The sequence below is a fragment of the Mustela lutreola genome, chromosome 4 (genome assembly GCF_030435805.1).
Source record: "Mustela lutreola isolate mMusLut2 chromosome 4, mMusLut2.pri, whole genome shotgun sequence".
In the NCBI taxonomy this organism is placed as follows: domain Eukaryota; kingdom Metazoa; phylum Chordata; class Mammalia; order Carnivora; family Mustelidae; genus Mustela; species Mustela lutreola.
In genome coordinates this window covers 84,157,718-84,176,873 of record NC_081293.1, presented here as the reverse complement: position 1 = coordinate 84,176,873, position 19,156 = coordinate 84,157,718, and the positions used below count along the sequence as shown (strand labels likewise).

Sequence of the window (19,156 nt, the reverse complement as noted above, 5' to 3'; positions counted from 1 at the left end):
TTGAAATTATGACTTGGATGATTTCATTCATTTAATAATATATTAAAAGATATTTCATGACTTAAAAGAGAAAGCATACAATCTATAGAATCAGAAAGTAGATTAGTGTTTGCTTAGGTCTGAGGGTGATGGGAGGGATAGGGGCGTGACAGCTAAAAGGTGCCAGGTCCCTGTTTGAGGTGATGAAAATGTTCTAAAATTCTATGTGGCTATGTGACAGCGGCACATATCTGTGATTATGCTAAAAACCACTGATGACTTATTTCACTTGGCATAATCTCCTCCAGTCCCATCCACGTTGATGCAAAAGTGGGATATTCATCCTTTCTGATGGTTTCATTTATTTGTGGAACATAAGGAATCGCATGGAGGATACTGAGAGAAGGGAAAAATGAACGGGGAGAAATCAGAGTGGGAGACAAACCATGAGAGACTATGGACTCCGGGAAACAAACTGCATGTTTTAGAAGGGAGGTGGGTAGAGGGATGGGTGAGCCCGGTGATGGGTATTGAGGAGGGCACGTATTGCATGGAGCACTGGGTGTTATACACAAACAATGAATCATGGAACACTACATAAAAAGTAATTATGTACTGTCTGGTGACTAACATAACACAATTTTAAAAAGGGGGAAAAATAAAGTAATATGTCTTATAAAAAATAGATCTAGAAAGAAGAAAATAAAGATGTAGAAAATGCAAAAAAACCCTCCATTGAGTTGTACATATGAAATGGGTAAATTTTGTGATACATGGGTTATATCTTAACATCTACAGCTTTCATTAAAAAACCTACTGAAATTCTGATTAGGATTGCACTGGAATCTATACATTAATTTAGAAAAAACAAGTATCCTTACAATACTGATTTTTCCAATACATGAAAATTATGTAGTACTACATTTATTTGGGTTGTCTTTAGATTCTCTCAAAAATGTTTTATAGAATTATGTACAGAAATTTGTACATGTTAGATTTATTCCTGCACATTTGATATTTCTGATGCTACTTATAGGATATCTTAAAAAGAGAAAAAACACTGAAATGTTCTAATGTGGGGTAAGAAAATGAACAGAACATTATATGTTTATTAAATCATAAAATTTTGAAATAAAAATTACTACACATGATCTAACAAACAATTTTTCTAATTTTAAATTTTATTTATGGAAAAGTCAGACAAAATATAAAAATTAAATTACATGTAGCTAGGCATTTAATAAATAACATTCATGAAAGGAGTAAAAATACATAGTATTTTGGAAAATACTCTGGAAAATTTCATGACAGGTGGATACCACAGTGAGCAGATACTCTCTGATATTTGTTAGGTTCCTTAGTGTATAGTGAAAACAGAGTCATTGTTTAGTCTCTGTATTTACCCAATATATGTATTTATTAGCAAAATGCTTTGATAGCAAAAAATTTCAACAGTAAGTTTCTACTAAAGCCAGTAACAGTCATAAGTGTTGAAAAATGTCTGTCATATTGGTGCTACAGAGCCCTTATTATCTTTTCAAGTTAATTGAAATATTATCTAACTACATTAATTAGTCCCCTGAAAGCAAACATTAAATTTTTTCTTTTGTAAAATACATATTTGTTTTTTATTAAAATGAAGTAAAGACATAAATCATGTTTGGGCTGCAAGTTAAGCCTGTCTGAGTTACTTAATATTCTGCATCTCGGTTTTTCATCCACAAAAGAAGGTTGGATGACATTTTTATTTCCCAACTAGCTTTAGAGTTCTGTTAATTCCATAATAAGGAAACAGCAAAATACTATATGTTCAGACCATACTTTGAGCAAACACAATGAGGTATAAAAAAACTGGATGTATATAAGCTAAAGAACTCAGTAATTACTGGTTTAAGGATTCTCTATTTTCACCCCAGAATTAGCAAATTCTCTATTACAGTAAACCTTTCAAAAACATATCTGACATTTATTGAAAGTGCAAATGTTTTTCTGAATCAAAATCTAAGGTCTCTACTAATAATCATAGCTATCTCACACTGATATTAGGATAAAAAGCTTAATATATATGAGATCATGTTAGAAGAAAGGCCATTTATAATCCTAAGACATTTCAGACATTTTGAAAAGTCTTCAAATAAACAGTATGTGCATAAACTGGGCTACTTTTCTTTATTGGAGTGATGTTAGAAATAGGTCTTTATCTCAAAGAGACTCTCAGAAACTAAACAACGGAGAAATTCTGTATCTGTAACCAACTATAATAAACTGGTAAAAAAGTTATTTGATATGAAAAAGTTACCTGATCAATGATAGAATTTAGCTTGGTAAGTAACAGAAATCCTCGGCCGTGGACAAGGTACTGGCCTAGCGTAGCCATGTGTGTCTCCTCCTCTTCTTCCTCCCTGGTCTCCACCCTCTGGACCACCGCATTGCAAAGCCGGTTGACATCCGTCAGAAATTCACGCGCCAGTGAGTTACTATCGATGCTCATGACCGAGCTATTAAATAAATATTACCAAAAGAGAAGATTAGAGAAATAAAAATTTATGTTTAAAACTAAGTGTTTTTAAGGTTGGTTGTTTTTAACCAAAGACTGACTTTATGGGGCATTGGTAATTAACCCAATAATATTTTCAGACATAGTCCTGATCTAGTTAGGTGTTCCTTAAATATTGTCACATGGCAGAAATAGTTGTGGGTGTGACAGTCCCTGAGCATTACCAAGAACAGGAAGTGAAAGCACAGTGAGAAGATACACAGCGAGTGGTGGCAGTTAAGGTGAATTCTGACCTTCTTTAACAGCCTCATCATAGGATGTATAGTGCACTGTTCTTGCTCTACATGGCTTCCAAAAAAATGAATGGATCTTTTTAAAAATATAAACTGTTTTTCACATGATGGAACTGACAATCATACATCCTCCCCTCAACAACCAGGGTTCACTTAATGGAGAGAAAAGGATTTACCATCAGGTAAATAAAAATTGAAGAATTATTGCAGCTGAAGCTATGCCACTTCACTTCTTCCTATACATTTAAATCAAAGGGCAATGCGACATTTTGAGATAAAAGAAGATAATAAGGTAAAGCAGACAGAAGAGAGGGAAAACACCAATATAAAGAAAAAAGATGGGCAACTATTTAGAAAGGAAAAATCATGAACAATAAAATTCCCAAAGAATTTCAGAACAGGGCAAAAAGTAATTTTGAGACATCCGGTAACCTTTAAAAACGTTTTAACCTGGAGAGATTAAATAAGAAGTATATTGTGGTTGGGACGCCTGGGTGGTTCAGTGGGTTGAGGCCTTTGCCTTCAGCTCAGGTCATGATCTCAGAGTCCTGGGATCGAGTCCCGCATCGGGCTCTCTGCTCAAGCAGGGAGCCTGCTTTCTCCTCTTTCTCTGCCTGCCTCTCTGCCTACTTGTGATCTCTCTCTGTCAAATAAATAAATAAATAATCTTTAAAAAAAAAAAAGAAGTATATTGTGGAGTCTTTCTTCACCCAAGGGCGGGGCAGGGGACAGGGTGGGCGGATGCCTCCTAGCCCCTGCAAAGAAGGCAGTGGAGCCCATTCCCAAGGGGCAGGGCCAGCCTCTGAGCCCTAACTAAGCGAAGCACGCCTGATTCAGGAGCAGTTGGCATGCATCCGGCGGGCAATATCTGACCCATACGATGCCACTTGCAAAGAGGCAACCGGCCAATCAGGCTCTTTCTGTCTCAGGAATTTGAATAAAGGGACACAGCTGATGAGTTGCAAAGCCACATAAAGATGGGCCTGTGGTAGTCCTTGTGAGGTAGCTGAGGCGCGGAAGAAAACAATGGGGTGAAAATGAACTACTAGGATACAAAGGGAAACAGAGAGACATGAAAGGGAAACACTAAAGAAATTCCTAATACTACTTTGGTTCCTGTTCATTTTGGGGCCTGATGATTTATGTCCTGGATTCCCATCAGAATACTAGGTGTTATTATAATAACAATCTCCTCTGTAGCATAACAAAGTTCATTAGTTTTAACATTGTTGATTACCAGGAAAAAGTATAAAAAATAAAATGTACATTATTTATCTCAAAATATCCTCCCTTATATAAACATTGACTTTTTATAAAGCTTTCATAAGGTAAAATTATTCAATAAATCAAATAATTTATAATTTATATTAATATAAACTAATTATATATTATAATATGTACATAATATATAAACAACTATATTCAGTCCATAGTTACTGATTTTATTAACTTATTTCACCTATTTTGTCACAGATTTTAAGGTACATAATTTAGTGCACCACTAAAACAAGTAACACTGCCAATTAAAGTATAACACAATGCCTTTTTATCTCACCTTCTAGGCCGTCAAGACTACCCACCATTCTTAAAAGTGCTACACTACTGTTCTTGGGATTTTCTTCCAAAGATGCTGACATCATTCTGAAAGTTTCGATGCTGGCACCTAATCTTACCACATAGGATCAGAAGAAAGTTTCCAAAAATATTTAAAACTCATCAGATGTAGTACAGCAAGCGTGTAACTCATTTCAAGTGCTGATATCAGCCACTAAGGACTGAGCTCCCCCGTGAGCAGGCAAGAGCGACCCCTTCACCAAGCACAGCCGGCTCCCAGTGCTTACTAGACACCCCTGAGTACAAGGCACACTGCAACTTTAGCAATATTAAAAATGTGAAAAACTTAAAAATTACAGTAATAATTAGGGTCTATTTTCTGGAAATGAAGATAATAAAAATTAGTATGAATATCTAGGTATGACAATTACTGAGGAAATCATTTCAATGCTACTTCCTATAAGCACAAGATGCCAGGATGGCAAAAAACATTACAATATATGCAGAAATGTATGTTATTCCTGATTTTTAAATGTACATAAAATAGAGACAGTTACATAAATAGGGTATTATATATAAGTGATCTGACCTGTTTTGATTCACATAGATATTTTGGAAATCTTTTCACATGCTCGCTCTCTTACTCTTTCTACTAGCTTCTGGCACGCTGCTGCCTACATATATAACATGTTCATCATATAGAGTACTGTTAACTATGCAGCCAATCTCTTACTGAGTATTTAGGCTATTTCTAGTTTTGATTATCACAAACAGAGCTGCAATGAACACCCTTACACTACTTGCACATTTATCCTTTATGTGCTTGTGGCAGAAACTGTTACTTCCTCCTACAATAGGTTTTACACATTTCTTGTTAGGTCTCTTCCAGGGTGTTCTGTAGCTTTTGCTGTTGTTCTAGGGATTTTCTTTCCATTATATAATCTAATTAGGAAAGAGAAGTAGTATGTAGGAGGCAAATGGAAGTATATTTATGCTGATGCAATAATCATATATCCAAACTTCTTACTGAACTTTCATTAATTTTTTTTTGAGATTTCCAGACATAAAACACTATCATCTACAAATAACAAAAATTCTGAATTCTCCTACCCAGTATTCACACACTTACTACTCTTCGAAGTACACTAGTTAGCAACAGAACATCATCAGTAGGGGTGATGGGAGATACTTCCGCCTTGCACATTAATAAATACTCATTTCTTCCTGCACATCTAATAGGGATGTTGAACTTCAATGAATGCCTTTCAGCCATTCTGAATGCCAACTGAAAAGATGATTGCATGGTATATTTAATTAATTAATTAATTAAATATTTTATTTATTTATTTGACAGACAGAGATCACAAGTAGGCAGAGAGGCAGGCAGAGAGAGAGGAAGAAGCAGGCTCCCTACTGAGCAGAGAGCCCGATGCAGGGCTCAATCCCAGCACCCTGGGATCATGACCTGAGCCAAAGGCAGAGGCTTTAACCCACTGAGCCACCCAGCACCCCAGCATGGTACATTTTAAAGATTCTTTAAAATATTTCACATATCCAGAAAAGTACAAAGAATTTATAAGAGGCGGATATAGCAAAGCTCAGATTTAGCAAAATTAACAGTGTGCAGTGTTCAGATCAGTGTGTGTGTATGTATGTGTGGTGTGGGTATGTGTGTGCAAGGAAATCAAACCTTATAGTACAGGAAATTCACACCCCACCTCACTTCTTCCTCGCTTTAGTTAGTGTTTATCATTTCTATACATGTTTTTATAAGTTTTTACATGTTTACAGCCACAAAAAATTCAATACTGTTTTAACTATTTTAACTATAAATAGTATAATATATGTATCCTTTTATAACTTTATTTTTCCTTTCAACATTGTTTGTTCCTTTAAACAATTATGTAATATGCCATTGTATGGGTATACCACAATTTATATATACATCTCTACTAAAGGAAAGTTTAGTTGTTTGTACTTTGCGGTTTAATTAATGTCACATAACTACGTAGTTTCAAAAGCTTAGACAGAAACAAGTATTTTGGCTGCTTATATCTATTACATTAATACTTACCAATCTCTCAACACTTCTGTAACATTTAGAGTCTTTACAATTTGAGCTCATGAACCAGATGAAATAAATACTCCTAGAATAAAGCTTCACCTATTTAAAGAAAAGACAAACATATTAATGGTAATAGTAAAACAAGTAATTTTAATAAAGTTCTGACACAAAAACCATCATATTTGATGTGAAAGAAGCCAAAGAAGTTTTTGAACCTCAAGAACACACTACGAAATTTCTAGAGCTCCAAGAATGGAATCTTGAGACAGGAAGTGTTGGAACATACTTGATTTGAACAAGGCAACTTGATCACAGATCCCTACTCCTCCCTTCCTTCCAACTCCTCACAATCTCCAGGTAAATCACCAGTTAACTAAGGGGAATCAGCTCAGTATCAGTCTTCTTAACACTGAGTCTAGAGGCAGTGGAATACCATCAACATACATACTACGGGTAGCCAAGTTATTACTCTCCTATGAGAGTGAAAGGCACCTGAGGATATATGAAAACTCAAAAAAATACTAAAACCAAACAATGAATAAACTCCCACTAAATTTCATATCCTTGTTCACGTTTTAAAAATGAATTAACCTTTTTTTTTTTTTAAAGATTTTATTTATTTATTTGACAGAGAGAGATCACAGTAGACAGAGAGGCAGGCAGAGAGAGAGAGGAGGAAGCAGGCTCCCTGCTGAGCAGAGAGCCCGATGCGGGACTCGATCCCAGGACCCTGAGATCATGACCTGAGCCGAAGGCAGCGGCTTAACCCACTGAGCCACCCAGGCGCCCAAAAAATGAATTAACCTTTTGTGTATAACACAATGAAGGTTATTTCTGAACACTAAAGGATGAATTCCTACTTCTAGGGTAGCAACAAATGCTTCCGTTTAGTTACCTGTTTTCCCCTTCTCTATAGTTGTGCCCAGGCAAGGCATAAAAAACATTTTCTTCTTACAGGTACAAGGCAACCATGAATGTTTATTTTAAAACAAGTGTTTAAATCAGAGTGATCTTTAATTCCTTCAAAATGTACAAATCTAGAGAACTTTCTTGAATTCCCCTCAGCTTGGCAAACTACTTATACCACATTATTCTGGGCACTTGAGGATAAAGGAGGCAGAAAATGGATTGGGGGCTGTTAAGACTACACAGGGCTTTGCGTGATGCAGGAAAGACAACTTTTCCTAGACCGGTCAGCCCCATGTCAGGCACACAGCTACCCAAGCACAGGCTAAGCTTCACTCCTGCTGCCGCACTCGGAGCACCAGGGGCCAGTGCGTCACTGCCAACCAAAGGAGAAAGCCCTGGAATGTGGTCTCGGTTCACCCTCAACACCTGCTCCTGCCGCGTCCTCAGCTCATACAAGCCACCCACCTATTTTCAACTCTAAAATTATAGAAAGGCAAACTATCAATCAAATTATGAGTCTAAAGATGGTATTTTATTAACTGCTGTGACTCTGACTACACTCCAGTTTGGACAACTACAAGGTGGAGCCGTCCATTGGGGGATGCCATGGTGACTCCAGGTTACTCGGCATGGGCATGAGAAGTGGAAGCTGACAGACAACTGGATCCGTCTGTTTTTCTTTGTTATTGGGGGACATTTCTAGGCCATGCTGAGTGATTTCTCTAAATCTCTTAAACTGTATTTTGCACGGCCCAGCTTGGATGTCCATGGAGTTTCACTCTATCCGAGATCGTAATTCTACCAGCTAGCACAGTCAGCGTGACCTCTTTTACTCTGCCACCACCCTTGATAAATACAGCTGCATTCAAACTTTTGTCATCCTGCATTACGCTGGGTGTCCATGAAGTTTGCAAATAGAGTTTTAAAAAATAGAATGAAGATGTCCTTAGGGCATTGTATGTATTTGCCTCTATTTCTAAACTACATAAACACCCTGTAGGTACTTATGACTGTCTTACCCCCAAGGTCATGAATTCCTTAAGGATGGGGACCCCATCTTATCACTTATTCTACTTTATAGCCAAAATGCTAAATTTAAAAATCCTCCTTATTACTATCATATTCAACTTCCAATGCAACTATTATTATAATGTCATAATAAATAAAACTTCCTCACAACAATGTTACCAGAATTTTTATATTAAAATAAATGAAAATCATAAGAACAAAGTACCTATAATCTTATAAATGAACTCAGGAAAATAAGTTTTTCTAATACAGTGACTGGTAAAGTATAAAACATGAATGGCCAAAACAAAGAGCAAAAACCTGACAATGTATTAGCTATACCTCTAAGTTTCATTTCTTCAGAAATTTCATAATATGGCATTTAATTCAACATATATTTATGGGACATTTATTATCTGCTGGCTACTATTTTTAGCACTGGGAATAGGGCAAAAACAAAATCCCTGCCCTCATAGATTCCATGAGGTAGAGACAGATGAAAACAAACATACTGTAATATCAGTAAGTGCTATAAAAAATAAAACAGTAAGGATACAGAGTGACTGGGATGTTACTTCAGAGAGGGTGACAAGGACTGTTAAGAGGTGGTATCTGAGCAGAAGCCTGAATGAAGTCAGAAAATGGGTCATGTGAGCATCTAGGAAAAGAATTCCAGGGCCTTGAGGTTAGTTTATGTTTGATGCATTGGATACTGAGTGCAAGAAAAGTTAAAAAGTATTACAATGAGTGAGAGAAGTCACTCATTCCCACTTGCCAGGGATTGAAGTAAAGTGTGGAAAGATGAAACAGAAGTGCTGCCCCGGAACTGTTTCTCCCCAACAATGGGAGTCTCCTTCCTGCCTGCCTCCCACCGCAGGCAGTCCAAGGCATTTTAAGCCTGTGTGAAGAAAAGCACAGTTTAGTGATAGACAAGACTGGGAAGAGAGCAGGATGAAAGCGAAAATCAAGTTCAGCGTGAGCTATGTTGGGTTTGACAGGCGATGTGGGAACCAAGCGAAGGACCCCGCGGATCTGCCAACCTGGAGCGCAGGTGGGGAGGCTGGACCTGGTGGGTCAGTTGGGGAGTTACCAGCTTACAGGTGTCTTTAAACAGTACTAGAACCCAGAGCGTGTTGTCCAACAGAACTTTCTGCAATGACAGGACTGTAGCCAGTGGCTATCATAGTGATCTGTGGGGACCTAGGAAATGTGTATAAATGAAGCAGAGAAGATTCTAGGACTGAGCCCTGGGGTTAGCATCCCCACATCAGGGAGAGGAGTAGGATCCAACACAGGAGACTGAGAAGGAGCAGCAAGCAGGGCAGGAGAAAAATCAAGGGAGTGGTACCTCCAAAAGACCAGGTAAAAAAAGCCTCAAATGGGAAAACCTGACCAGACATGTCAAATATTGCTGGAAGGCTGAGTAAGATGAGGACTGGGAGCGGACCACTAGATTTAGCAACATGGAAGTTACTAACAACCTTGTCAGATGGTCTCAGTGGAGTGGCAAAGGCGGTGAAGAAGAGGGGCAAGGAGTTTAAGACGGCTCTTGAGAAGTTCTGCCATAAAGGGGGCAGCTGAACAGAACATGGGATGGGGGAGGTGGTGCTTTTTTTTTTTTTTTCTTAACAAGTGACATTATAGCATATTTGTAAGCTGAGATACTATTATAGCATGTTTACATAGCGTATTTCTCCAAAGAAGAAAGGAAAATAGAAGAAAAACTAGAATGAAAGGAGGTCGCTGCAGTGGGCAGTATGAAGGGGATGCGGTGTACGCGTGCTAGGCACACCGGCAGTTCATGGAATGGAACGAAAAGGATGACAGACCATGTCAGCACACGCAGAAAAATTGGTATATCTGGCAGCGAATGGACCAATATTTGGGGGTTTCTCTTTTCTTGGTGGAATAAACTGCAAGGCTGCGGGCTGAGAGTGAGAAGTAGGAGGAGGTGTTACCTGCTGAGTGGAATGAGGTTGAAAGCAGCTGCCCATAAGAGACTTCTTACGAAGTTGCCATTAGTAATTAAGATTGAGTTCGGCTCTTCAATTCCTGGACCCGTATCTCAGCCAGTCCAATTCCCCAACATGTTTGCAAGCACAGAATGACAGAATGGAGGATGTCAAATCCCTTATGGGAGTCTAGATAGATGACAGGCACAGCATTCTCCCATCTGTGCCTGCAGTGTCCCTGCCAAAGGTAGCAACTGGGTTATCCGGAAGGAATTATTCTTAGAAAACCCCTGTAACCCTACTGCTCATCTTTTCCTTCTGTAAATATTTGAGAATCTTTTAAGTTGATCTCTAGAATTGTTTGTGGAGGTAGCATCAAGCTCACTAAAGTCTACAGAATCTATGTTCTTGTTTTGTAATTTTGGAACTTTGGTCCTCCACTGTTTTCTAATAGTGTTCAAATTCCCCAGAATTGCTCAAGGATTACCCACTCCTCTATGACATTAACACATTTTCTCAGAATCTGAACCTGAACCTCAATGTGAGCATTTAGGGCAGCCAGAGATGCTGGTACCATTTCCTCTCTAATCATGGGCTTAAAGTTTCTATTATTCTTACATCCATCTTTATTAATCTGTGTAGAGGGCATTCTTCATGTCAGAGAAGTCAGTAATAAAACAGAAGCTGAGTTTCATGTACTCTCTGTATGCAATTATAGGATCAGGTTTGTTTTTTTTTTTTAATCTTTAAATGTGAGTGAAGTTGACACACAATGTTATATTAGTTTCAGATGTACAATGTAGTGAGGCAACTTCTCTGTACTATGTGGTGCTCACCACAAGTGCGGCTACCAGTTTGTTTAAAACAAAAATCTATTATTTGCTTGCTGTTCATCGTCTATATATAAAATGTAAAAGGTCAGCCTGAACATTTTTCAAAACCTCAGTGCATTATATCTTAGGGCTGTATTCCTCTTTTACATGAGATTCCTGCATCCACATCTATATATTTTTGTTTCACATCCTCATTTCCTTCTTCCGCACATGTAATTTTAAAATATGAGTTCATCTGGCCACTTGACCTTGCTCTTTTCTTCACATACTATTTCCAGTTGTTCAATAGAAACTCTGCCTTTGGCCAACTTACACACACTTCCCCTTCTGGAGACTACATCCATGGCATGATATCTAACTTTACTTGGAAATTTAGGAACTCTGTATTTCCTTTTTTTTTTTTTTTAATAACTTTGTATTTCTAATTCTCTATATTCCAGCTTTCCTCCATATTCCTCTTACTGTTTCTTACTTATTCATTTACCATTTACTAAAACACCCACTCTGTGCTAGGTACTAAGAACACAAAATGTGAAAGTAATTTCAGTCTCTGCCTCTAAGAAGGACCCATTACAGTGGCAAAGGCAAACCAACACACAGGGTGTTGTGTACTGATAAGGGGACACTAAATCCAATTTGGGTAGTCAGGGAATCTTCATGAAGGATGTAATCTCTCACTAAACGTTGAACATGTAAAGGAAGAGAGAAAGGGGGGGGGAGCTGGGGCACCTGGGTGGCTCAGGGAGTTAAAAGCCTCTGCCTTTGGCTCAGGTCATGATCCCAGGGTGCTGGGATAGAGCCCTGCATTGGGCTCTCTGCCCGGCAGTGAGCTTGCTTCCTCCTCTCTCTCTGCCTGCCTCTCTGCCTGTTTGTGATCTGTGTGTCAAATGAATAAATAAAATCTTAAAAAAAAAAAAAAAAAGAAAAGAAAAGAAAAGGGGGGAGTAAAGGCATACAGACAGAGAGAGCAGCTCAAGTCAAGTCCCTGACAGAATTATGTTAAGTTTGGTATAAAAATGTAAAATGAGAAGCAGACAGATAAGGATGGAGAGAGTAGTGACCAAGGGTAAGTAAAAAGAACTTCTGGTGGGCTGAGAGCTCGGCAGAGGTCAAAACCCATGAATTTTGGGTAGAATCACTTTTCTCGGATGGTTGAGACTCTCTAGCAGGGCTCAGCTGCTTGGATCTAGCATCAGATAGCGCAGACTGTGTCACCGATGTAGAAATGAGAGTTTTGGTGGGTGGAGGAAGGGAAAGAGAACTAAAGTACAAGCAGGAGAACAATCCATATGGTCAAAACAGGGATACAGACTGGTGAGGAAAGAGAAAAAGGCCAGGCAGATTTTGATACACAAGCTACAATACAGGCAGGCAACCAATCTCTCTGAGCTCAAAGAATAAAAAATGAGGGAATATTAAAAGGAAAAAACAAACCCATGAGGGAATAAAGGATACTGGAATTTTTAGATTTCTGAAACAAGCAGTTCAGATGATAACACCCAGAGTGTAACCATTCAAGCAGGTGTCTGAAATGCAGGTTAAGGTCACTGCAGTTGAGTAAACCATGACGCTAGTTTTTTGGACAACAGATCATCGTTAGCTCTTAAAACAAAAGCTCCGTGATGACAGGGATTTTGACTGTTGCATTTACTGCAAAATCTACAGCATCTAGACCACCATGTGGCACAACTATTTGCTGAATTTGTCAAATGAATGATATGGGTTTCTCTCAGGGTTCCCACTATGTCCACTTATCTAATGAAGCCCTTACAGTGAGTCGAAATTAGGCTGAGTTATCAGCTCCTCTCGTTATCTCCTTAACCTTCTGGAAATGAAATGGTCAATAAAATTAGTCAGCAGCAGCTCTGCTTTTATTGAGTGAGACTCCCCACAGACATCTGGACAGTTGACTATATCTTAGCTCTGTTCTGGTTCTATGATTAATTGCCACAACGCATTATCCAAAAGATCACAGAATTAAGCTATTACCCGCAGTCTTGTGGATGCTGACACAGTCATTTCCTTGACATGCAGTATAAAACTACTACACCTCCCCTACACCAAGTCATCACTGCCTATGTTCTTCAGTCTTAGGCATTTTTAAATACCCTGTCATTTCTGTGTTTTAACCAGTGCTACCAAAAATATTACAGTGACCACTAAAAATAAAATCTCAAGCTCAACAGCAGAATAAGGGCTCCTACATCACCAAGTTTCCTCTCCAAGAACTATCAAATCTATCATTCATTCACTCATTCATAAATTCAACCAAAATTTATTATTCAATAAATATTTTAATAAATATGTACTGATCTCCTTACTCATTATTTTCCTAGGTGTTGAATCTGTTGTGAATAGTCAGCATTGTGATGGTGGTGAAAACAAAGGCAGAAGAGTGTGAATCCAGCAACTACTGGCCGCCACATAACGTGAAGTTTGGCTTCCTTTTACATGAGATGTCCATCCCACAGAGTTACTATGTAGATCTATAAAAATTATATAACATCAGTAAACATTCTTGGCAAACAGAGTTCCCTCTAGGTGCCCAGCACTCGGTGATGGTAGAGTGTGCCATCTGGAGGAGGAAAGAGATCATCACAATCCCTCCTCGGAGCAGTGTGTATGGAAATGTCAATGTTAGACTTTATGACCATACAGTTTTCAAGGAAGCACTGAAAATAAAAGTAGGGAGTACCAGTATATTTTGTTCTTTCCATGTCTTGTGACTTCTACAGAGGAGGAGTAGAGGAAAAATACAATAAGAAAGCTCATAATAATGAAATTTACTCTCAAAGCCTGATTAGAAATCATACCTTTTCCTCATGAAATGGTAATATCTGAAGGTCTCAACTCCAAATTTTCATCAAATGCCCAAAGTCCTGGCAAATTCATTTTTAAAATAATATTATGCTTGCCTAAATTTCTTAATTAATATAATACTAGAGAAATTACCTCTGGAAAGAATTTTTTTTAGAAATGTATTATGTACCAAAAAGGAGGAGACTGCTATCAACTGCAGGATTATTGAGAGCACCAAAAACTACACGACACGTAATAATAAATATTCAATGAATTCTGCTGAACCAGAACCTGCGGTGATTTGAAGCAGCCTTCTTGAAAATAAGGGCTGGTCATTATGGACTATTAATTATGCTAAATCCCATCTCTCCAGAGTTCAATATATATGGAATATAGACTGATTAATGACTTTCCCAAAGATCTCATATATTCTTTGCAACACAACACTAAAAATTAAAAACCCTTCGGGAAAACAATAATAACACTATTTATGCCATTTCATAAGTGATATAAATAAAGGTATGAACGTTAATAAGTTAGAATCACACATTTTCACAATGGCAGAAACTTTAGGCATCATATTCTCCATCCCCACATTCTACAGATGACAAAAACTGAAGACCACAGGTCCGCTCTCCCACAGTTAAATCCCATGACGGTTGCCTTAGGAGTTACATGATATTTTTAGAGCTAATTAATGAGAACTAAAACAGCCAAGTTTAGAAGACACAGCCTTTCTTCTTCGGTCAGGTCAATTAAAAATTAGACATGGGCAAAGAAGTTTCCTTAACACTAAATACTATCTCTAAATGTTATCCAGAACCTTTACTCAAATCCGCTAGATTGCAATCTGTACACCTGGAAACAAGCTTCAAAAACCTCTCTCTACAAACTTTTGGTTGTTGCACTAAGTGCAACTGCAATTGGGCAGTAATCCGGTCACTCTGTCCTATGCAGTTTCACCCCTCCAGGCTAATATCCTGCCACCCCAAACTTCTCAAGGTGTTCTATAGCTTCATGCTATCTTTCCCCATGGGTTTCCACATTTCCCATTTACATCAAGAAGTAAATGAACTGGGGGCAGGGGGGGGGGGACAAGAAGCAAAACACTCTGCTCCTCCTAGAAAGAAGTATTTACATTTTAACAAGAAGCAACACCTTCAGTCTAACTGAAATTACAACATAAGAGGGGTAGAAGTTGGCTCTGATATAGATGTTCCATATTAAAAATGTAGGACTACAGGGGCACCTGGGTGGCTCAGTTAAGCATCTGCTTTGGGCTTAGATCATGATCCTGGGGTCCTGGAATCAAGCCCCACATCAGGCTCCCTGCTTGGCGGGGAGCCTGTGTCTCCCTCTCCTGCTCCCCCTCTGCTTGTGCGTGTGTGCATTCTCTCTCTGTCTCTCTCAAATAAATAAACAATAAATAAAATCTTTAAAAGAAAAATGTGGGACTACAATAATCCTTAACCAGTAAATGTGGGGCGGGAAATAGCTGTGCTGTTCCTACTTTTATTCTGCATTATGCCTTTAGGCTAAGTTAAAGTACAAAAATGTGCTGAAATATTTTCAATTTATGTAGAATTGCATAGGCTGATAAAGAAAACTCAATAAAATGAAAAGGGCAGTGGTTCAGAGCAAAGGGTAGAAATCTAAGAAAGCAATAGCCCCAGGAAAGTGAACATACTATTTTTTTTCATATTTCAGGGAGTCCCCAAACAACACTGCCTGCTCCCCTCCCCCTCTCCAAGCCCATGACGTTTTGCTTAACACTCTCAATTCTCTCTATCGTGCTTGCCTGGACACCTGTGATTGGCCCAGAGAGAAGTCATCGTGGCTCATCATTTGACAAAACTGGTCCAGGCACGGTGTAGCAAGGCAGAATTTTAAAATAAATTCAGAGGAAATGACACCAAAATGTATCGAAGTTAAGCCCTTCAACAAGCAGTTCGGTTTCCCTAAAACAGATTGGGCAACTAGATATCTCTGAAGAGCCTGCATTTGATCCCGAGCACCATAAAAGAATGAAAATTGAGACACCTGTGGTTATAGTGAGGCAGCATTAAACAACCATGAAGGCTCCAGGTAGATCATCCGTTCTCTCCCCTGCTTTACTTCTCTGCTGGAAGAATGTGCTAAAAATTTCATACTGCATAGCTGAGATGTCCTCAAAACAAATCTCTGGGTTTCTACAGAATAACGATAATGACGACGTAGCTGCCATCTACAAGAGACTACTACCCATCAGGCACTCCTAAAAGCACTCCCCTACAGCTGTTGGTTTAATCCTCACAACAATCTCATAAGTATAATTAGATCCCTACTTGTCACATGTTAAAAGCTGAAGCACAGTAAGGTTAAGCAAGTGCTTCAGGTCACAGAGCTACTAAGTGTCAGAGGCAAGATTCAGATGCAGGAAATCTGTCTGTATTCTGCATAAGACTTTCTCTTCTCCGTCCAACAAACCAGCTCCTCCACCCTCACTGCTATTTCCGTGGATGGCCTCTACCCAGCCACTCAGGGAGAAACCAGAACAGCATTTCATCTGAGCCCAGTCAGTTCTTTGGCTTGACAGCAGCCACTTGCGAACTCTATGAACTTGGCTTCTTGGCTTCCTCTCTCTAAGCCTCAGTCTTATCTAGAAACGTGTCAAGTAGTTGTGGATATTTAAATTACACAAGATAACGCACATAAAATGCATTGCACAGTGTAGGAAGATCAATACTTACTGTAGGAAGATCAATACTTACGATTATGATCACAACCTTGAATCTGTTTCTCCCCCTCCAACCTGAGGCCTGAGCGTCCTCGGCTCCTCGGCTCCTCGACCCCTCTGCCACCCTCTTAACTGGTCAAACTGCCTGGTCGACTTTCCATCAAATCCAAATTCTATAACTGCTAAAACTGTCATTCACGTTTCTTAAAATAGTAAGCGACACTCCAGTTCTTAGGGAGGAAGTTTCTAACTCATTATTACTATTATCATTATGGTGCTCTGTACTTCCTCACTGTCCAACCTTCCTCAGCTCTCAGTAAAGGACACCCTCTACCGTTCCATAATTCCTCCTAAGGGTACTCACTTTCTCAACACGATTTCACTAATGCTTTTTATCATGTTGCTGCTGCTATAGAAATTCCTATTAATTCCCAGTTAATTACTTTCTACGTGCCTCTTAGGACTCACCACATTGTGTTACAGTACTGTATTGTTTCTTTCTAAACTAGATTATACTTCCCTTAAGAAGGGGAGTTGGGTCTCATTTGTTAAAACAAACAAGCATACAATATTTCTTGCCTAACACAGTGCCATGAATAGTAAGCGCTCAACAAATAAACACCAATTCACTTAATACTAACTACAATAGAAAACATTTTAATATTCAAATTACTTCAGGAAATCTTCCTGCAGCTAACACTTTCAGAAAGAGCCACATTTACAAAAGCCTTTTTCCATTCCTTAGCAAGCATTTAAGATACTAAGGAAAGTGCTACAGAAACATGTAGAAATTTCAACAAAATCTTCTTAGATTAAAAACAAAAAACTTCAGCAATAAAATCTTGGATGTTTATTCTTCCTATGTTAAAGATTATAATGCAGTGTATACAGTTTAAGAGCTCTTTAAAACCAATTCTAGAAATAATGGTTTTCCATACCTCTTAAGGAGACAAATAAACAGAGCTTGGCATCTTATCCTAAATGTGAAATGAAAACAATAAAAATAATTTCTATAGCAACATCATAATGATCAGTAGTTTCTAATATATATTTTGTATAAGGTAAAAGACTTTGTAATATAAGTTTCTGAAATACTGAACACAGATATGTACAAGCTTTGAAGATACCACATAAGTGTACATAGAAATAGTTTCCTCTTATTCCTTCATAATTCTTATAGACACAGTGAAAATTAGCTTTATTCTAAAAACCATTTAGTTGGGACAGTCAAGTACAGACAAATGCATTCACTGCTATAAAACTTTTCACATCAAGAAAGATTAACAGTGAGATCAAATTCAGATCCAGCTGCTTAATCTACTGCTCTTTAACCATCCATGAAGATGGACAGATAGTAGGAAAGAAGGGCATAGGGAGTGAGAGTGATAGAGAATATATATATATAGCAAATGCATTTCAGTTTCAACTTACACTTAATATTATTTTTCTGTGTCATTGAGTATCATCACAGTTTAGTTTCTACCACTACGGCAAAAATGTAGACACGTGCAAAGACAAAGGGTTAAAGTTATAAATGAGTTACATACAAGAAACCAAACACTATCACTTTGAGTAGTGTATAAGGCATTTTTTGGCTATGAGATTATTTTCTTAAAATCTGTTAAAATGGTTCAAGAATTCGATGGCACAAAGAATACTACACTAAAAGTCAAGGGACTTTGGGTTTTCTATTTTGCCTCAACACTCTAGGATCTCAGGTAAAATGCTTAACCTTTCTGATCCTGATTCTTCTTATACATATTAAAACAAAAATAAAACTAGATGATCTCTATCTTTAAGGCTGTGAACTTTCAAGATAGTACAGCATTCAGAAAATAGTAATACAGTAACAGTAAACATCAAATTTCATTTAAGATTAAAATCACACATTCCAGGGACACCTCGGTGGCTTAGTCTGTTAGGCGTCCAACTCTTGGTTTTGGCTCAGGTCATGGACTCATCTCAGATAGACAGACAGACAGAGTCCCAGCAGGCTCCACCCTGTGCAGAGTCTGCTTGAGATTCTCTCCCTCTCCCTCTGCCCTCCCCAGACTTTCTCTCTCAAGTAAATAAGTAAACTCTTTTTTAAAAATTATACATTCTAGGGGCACCTGGGCAGCTCAGTGGTTTAAGCCACTGCCTTCGGCTCAGGTCATGATCTCAGGGTCCTGGGATCGAGTGCCGCATTGGGCTCTCTGCTCAGCAGCGAGCTTGCTTCCCTCTCTCTCTCTCTGCCTGCTTCTCTGTCTACTTGTGATCTCTCTCTGTCAAATAAATAAATAAAATCTTAAAAAAATTATACATTCTAAATGTTCCCTTAAATTGTGCATAATCAAGTTCTGTCAAAACTACCTTACTGGGATTCTATTTTTCAGAAATAGTGTGTAGAGAAAATCAATATCTTTCAGCTGTATGGAATATATGATTTCAAAAACAGTCTCCAAAATATTCAAATACAGGAAAAAAAGAACAGTTACCAGCATTACCCCCTTTGGAAGCATTATTAAAGAGGAAATCCAGAGAACAGTAAAGGATTTTAATCTTTAATGAA

The 19,156-nt window shown here is 38.2% G+C and overlaps 1 protein-coding gene across 1 annotated transcript in view; it reads right to left on the bottom strand.

Annotated features, from left to right (window-relative positions):
• Nucleotides 1-19,156, bottom strand: part of LYST (lysosomal trafficking regulator) — a 170,585-nt gene that overhangs the window by 140,574 nt on the left and 10,855 nt on the right. The window contains exons 2-3 of the mRNA XM_059170397.1: nt 6,398-6,487; nt 2,279-2,477 (exon numbers count right to left, since the gene is read on the bottom strand). Of these exons, the coding sequence (XP_059026380.1) occupies nt 2,279-2,470 (192 nt within the window). The 5' untranslated portion in view covers nt 2,471-2,477; nt 6,398-6,487. The remainder of the gene's footprint in view (nt 1-2,278; nt 2,478-6,397; nt 6,488-19,156) is intronic.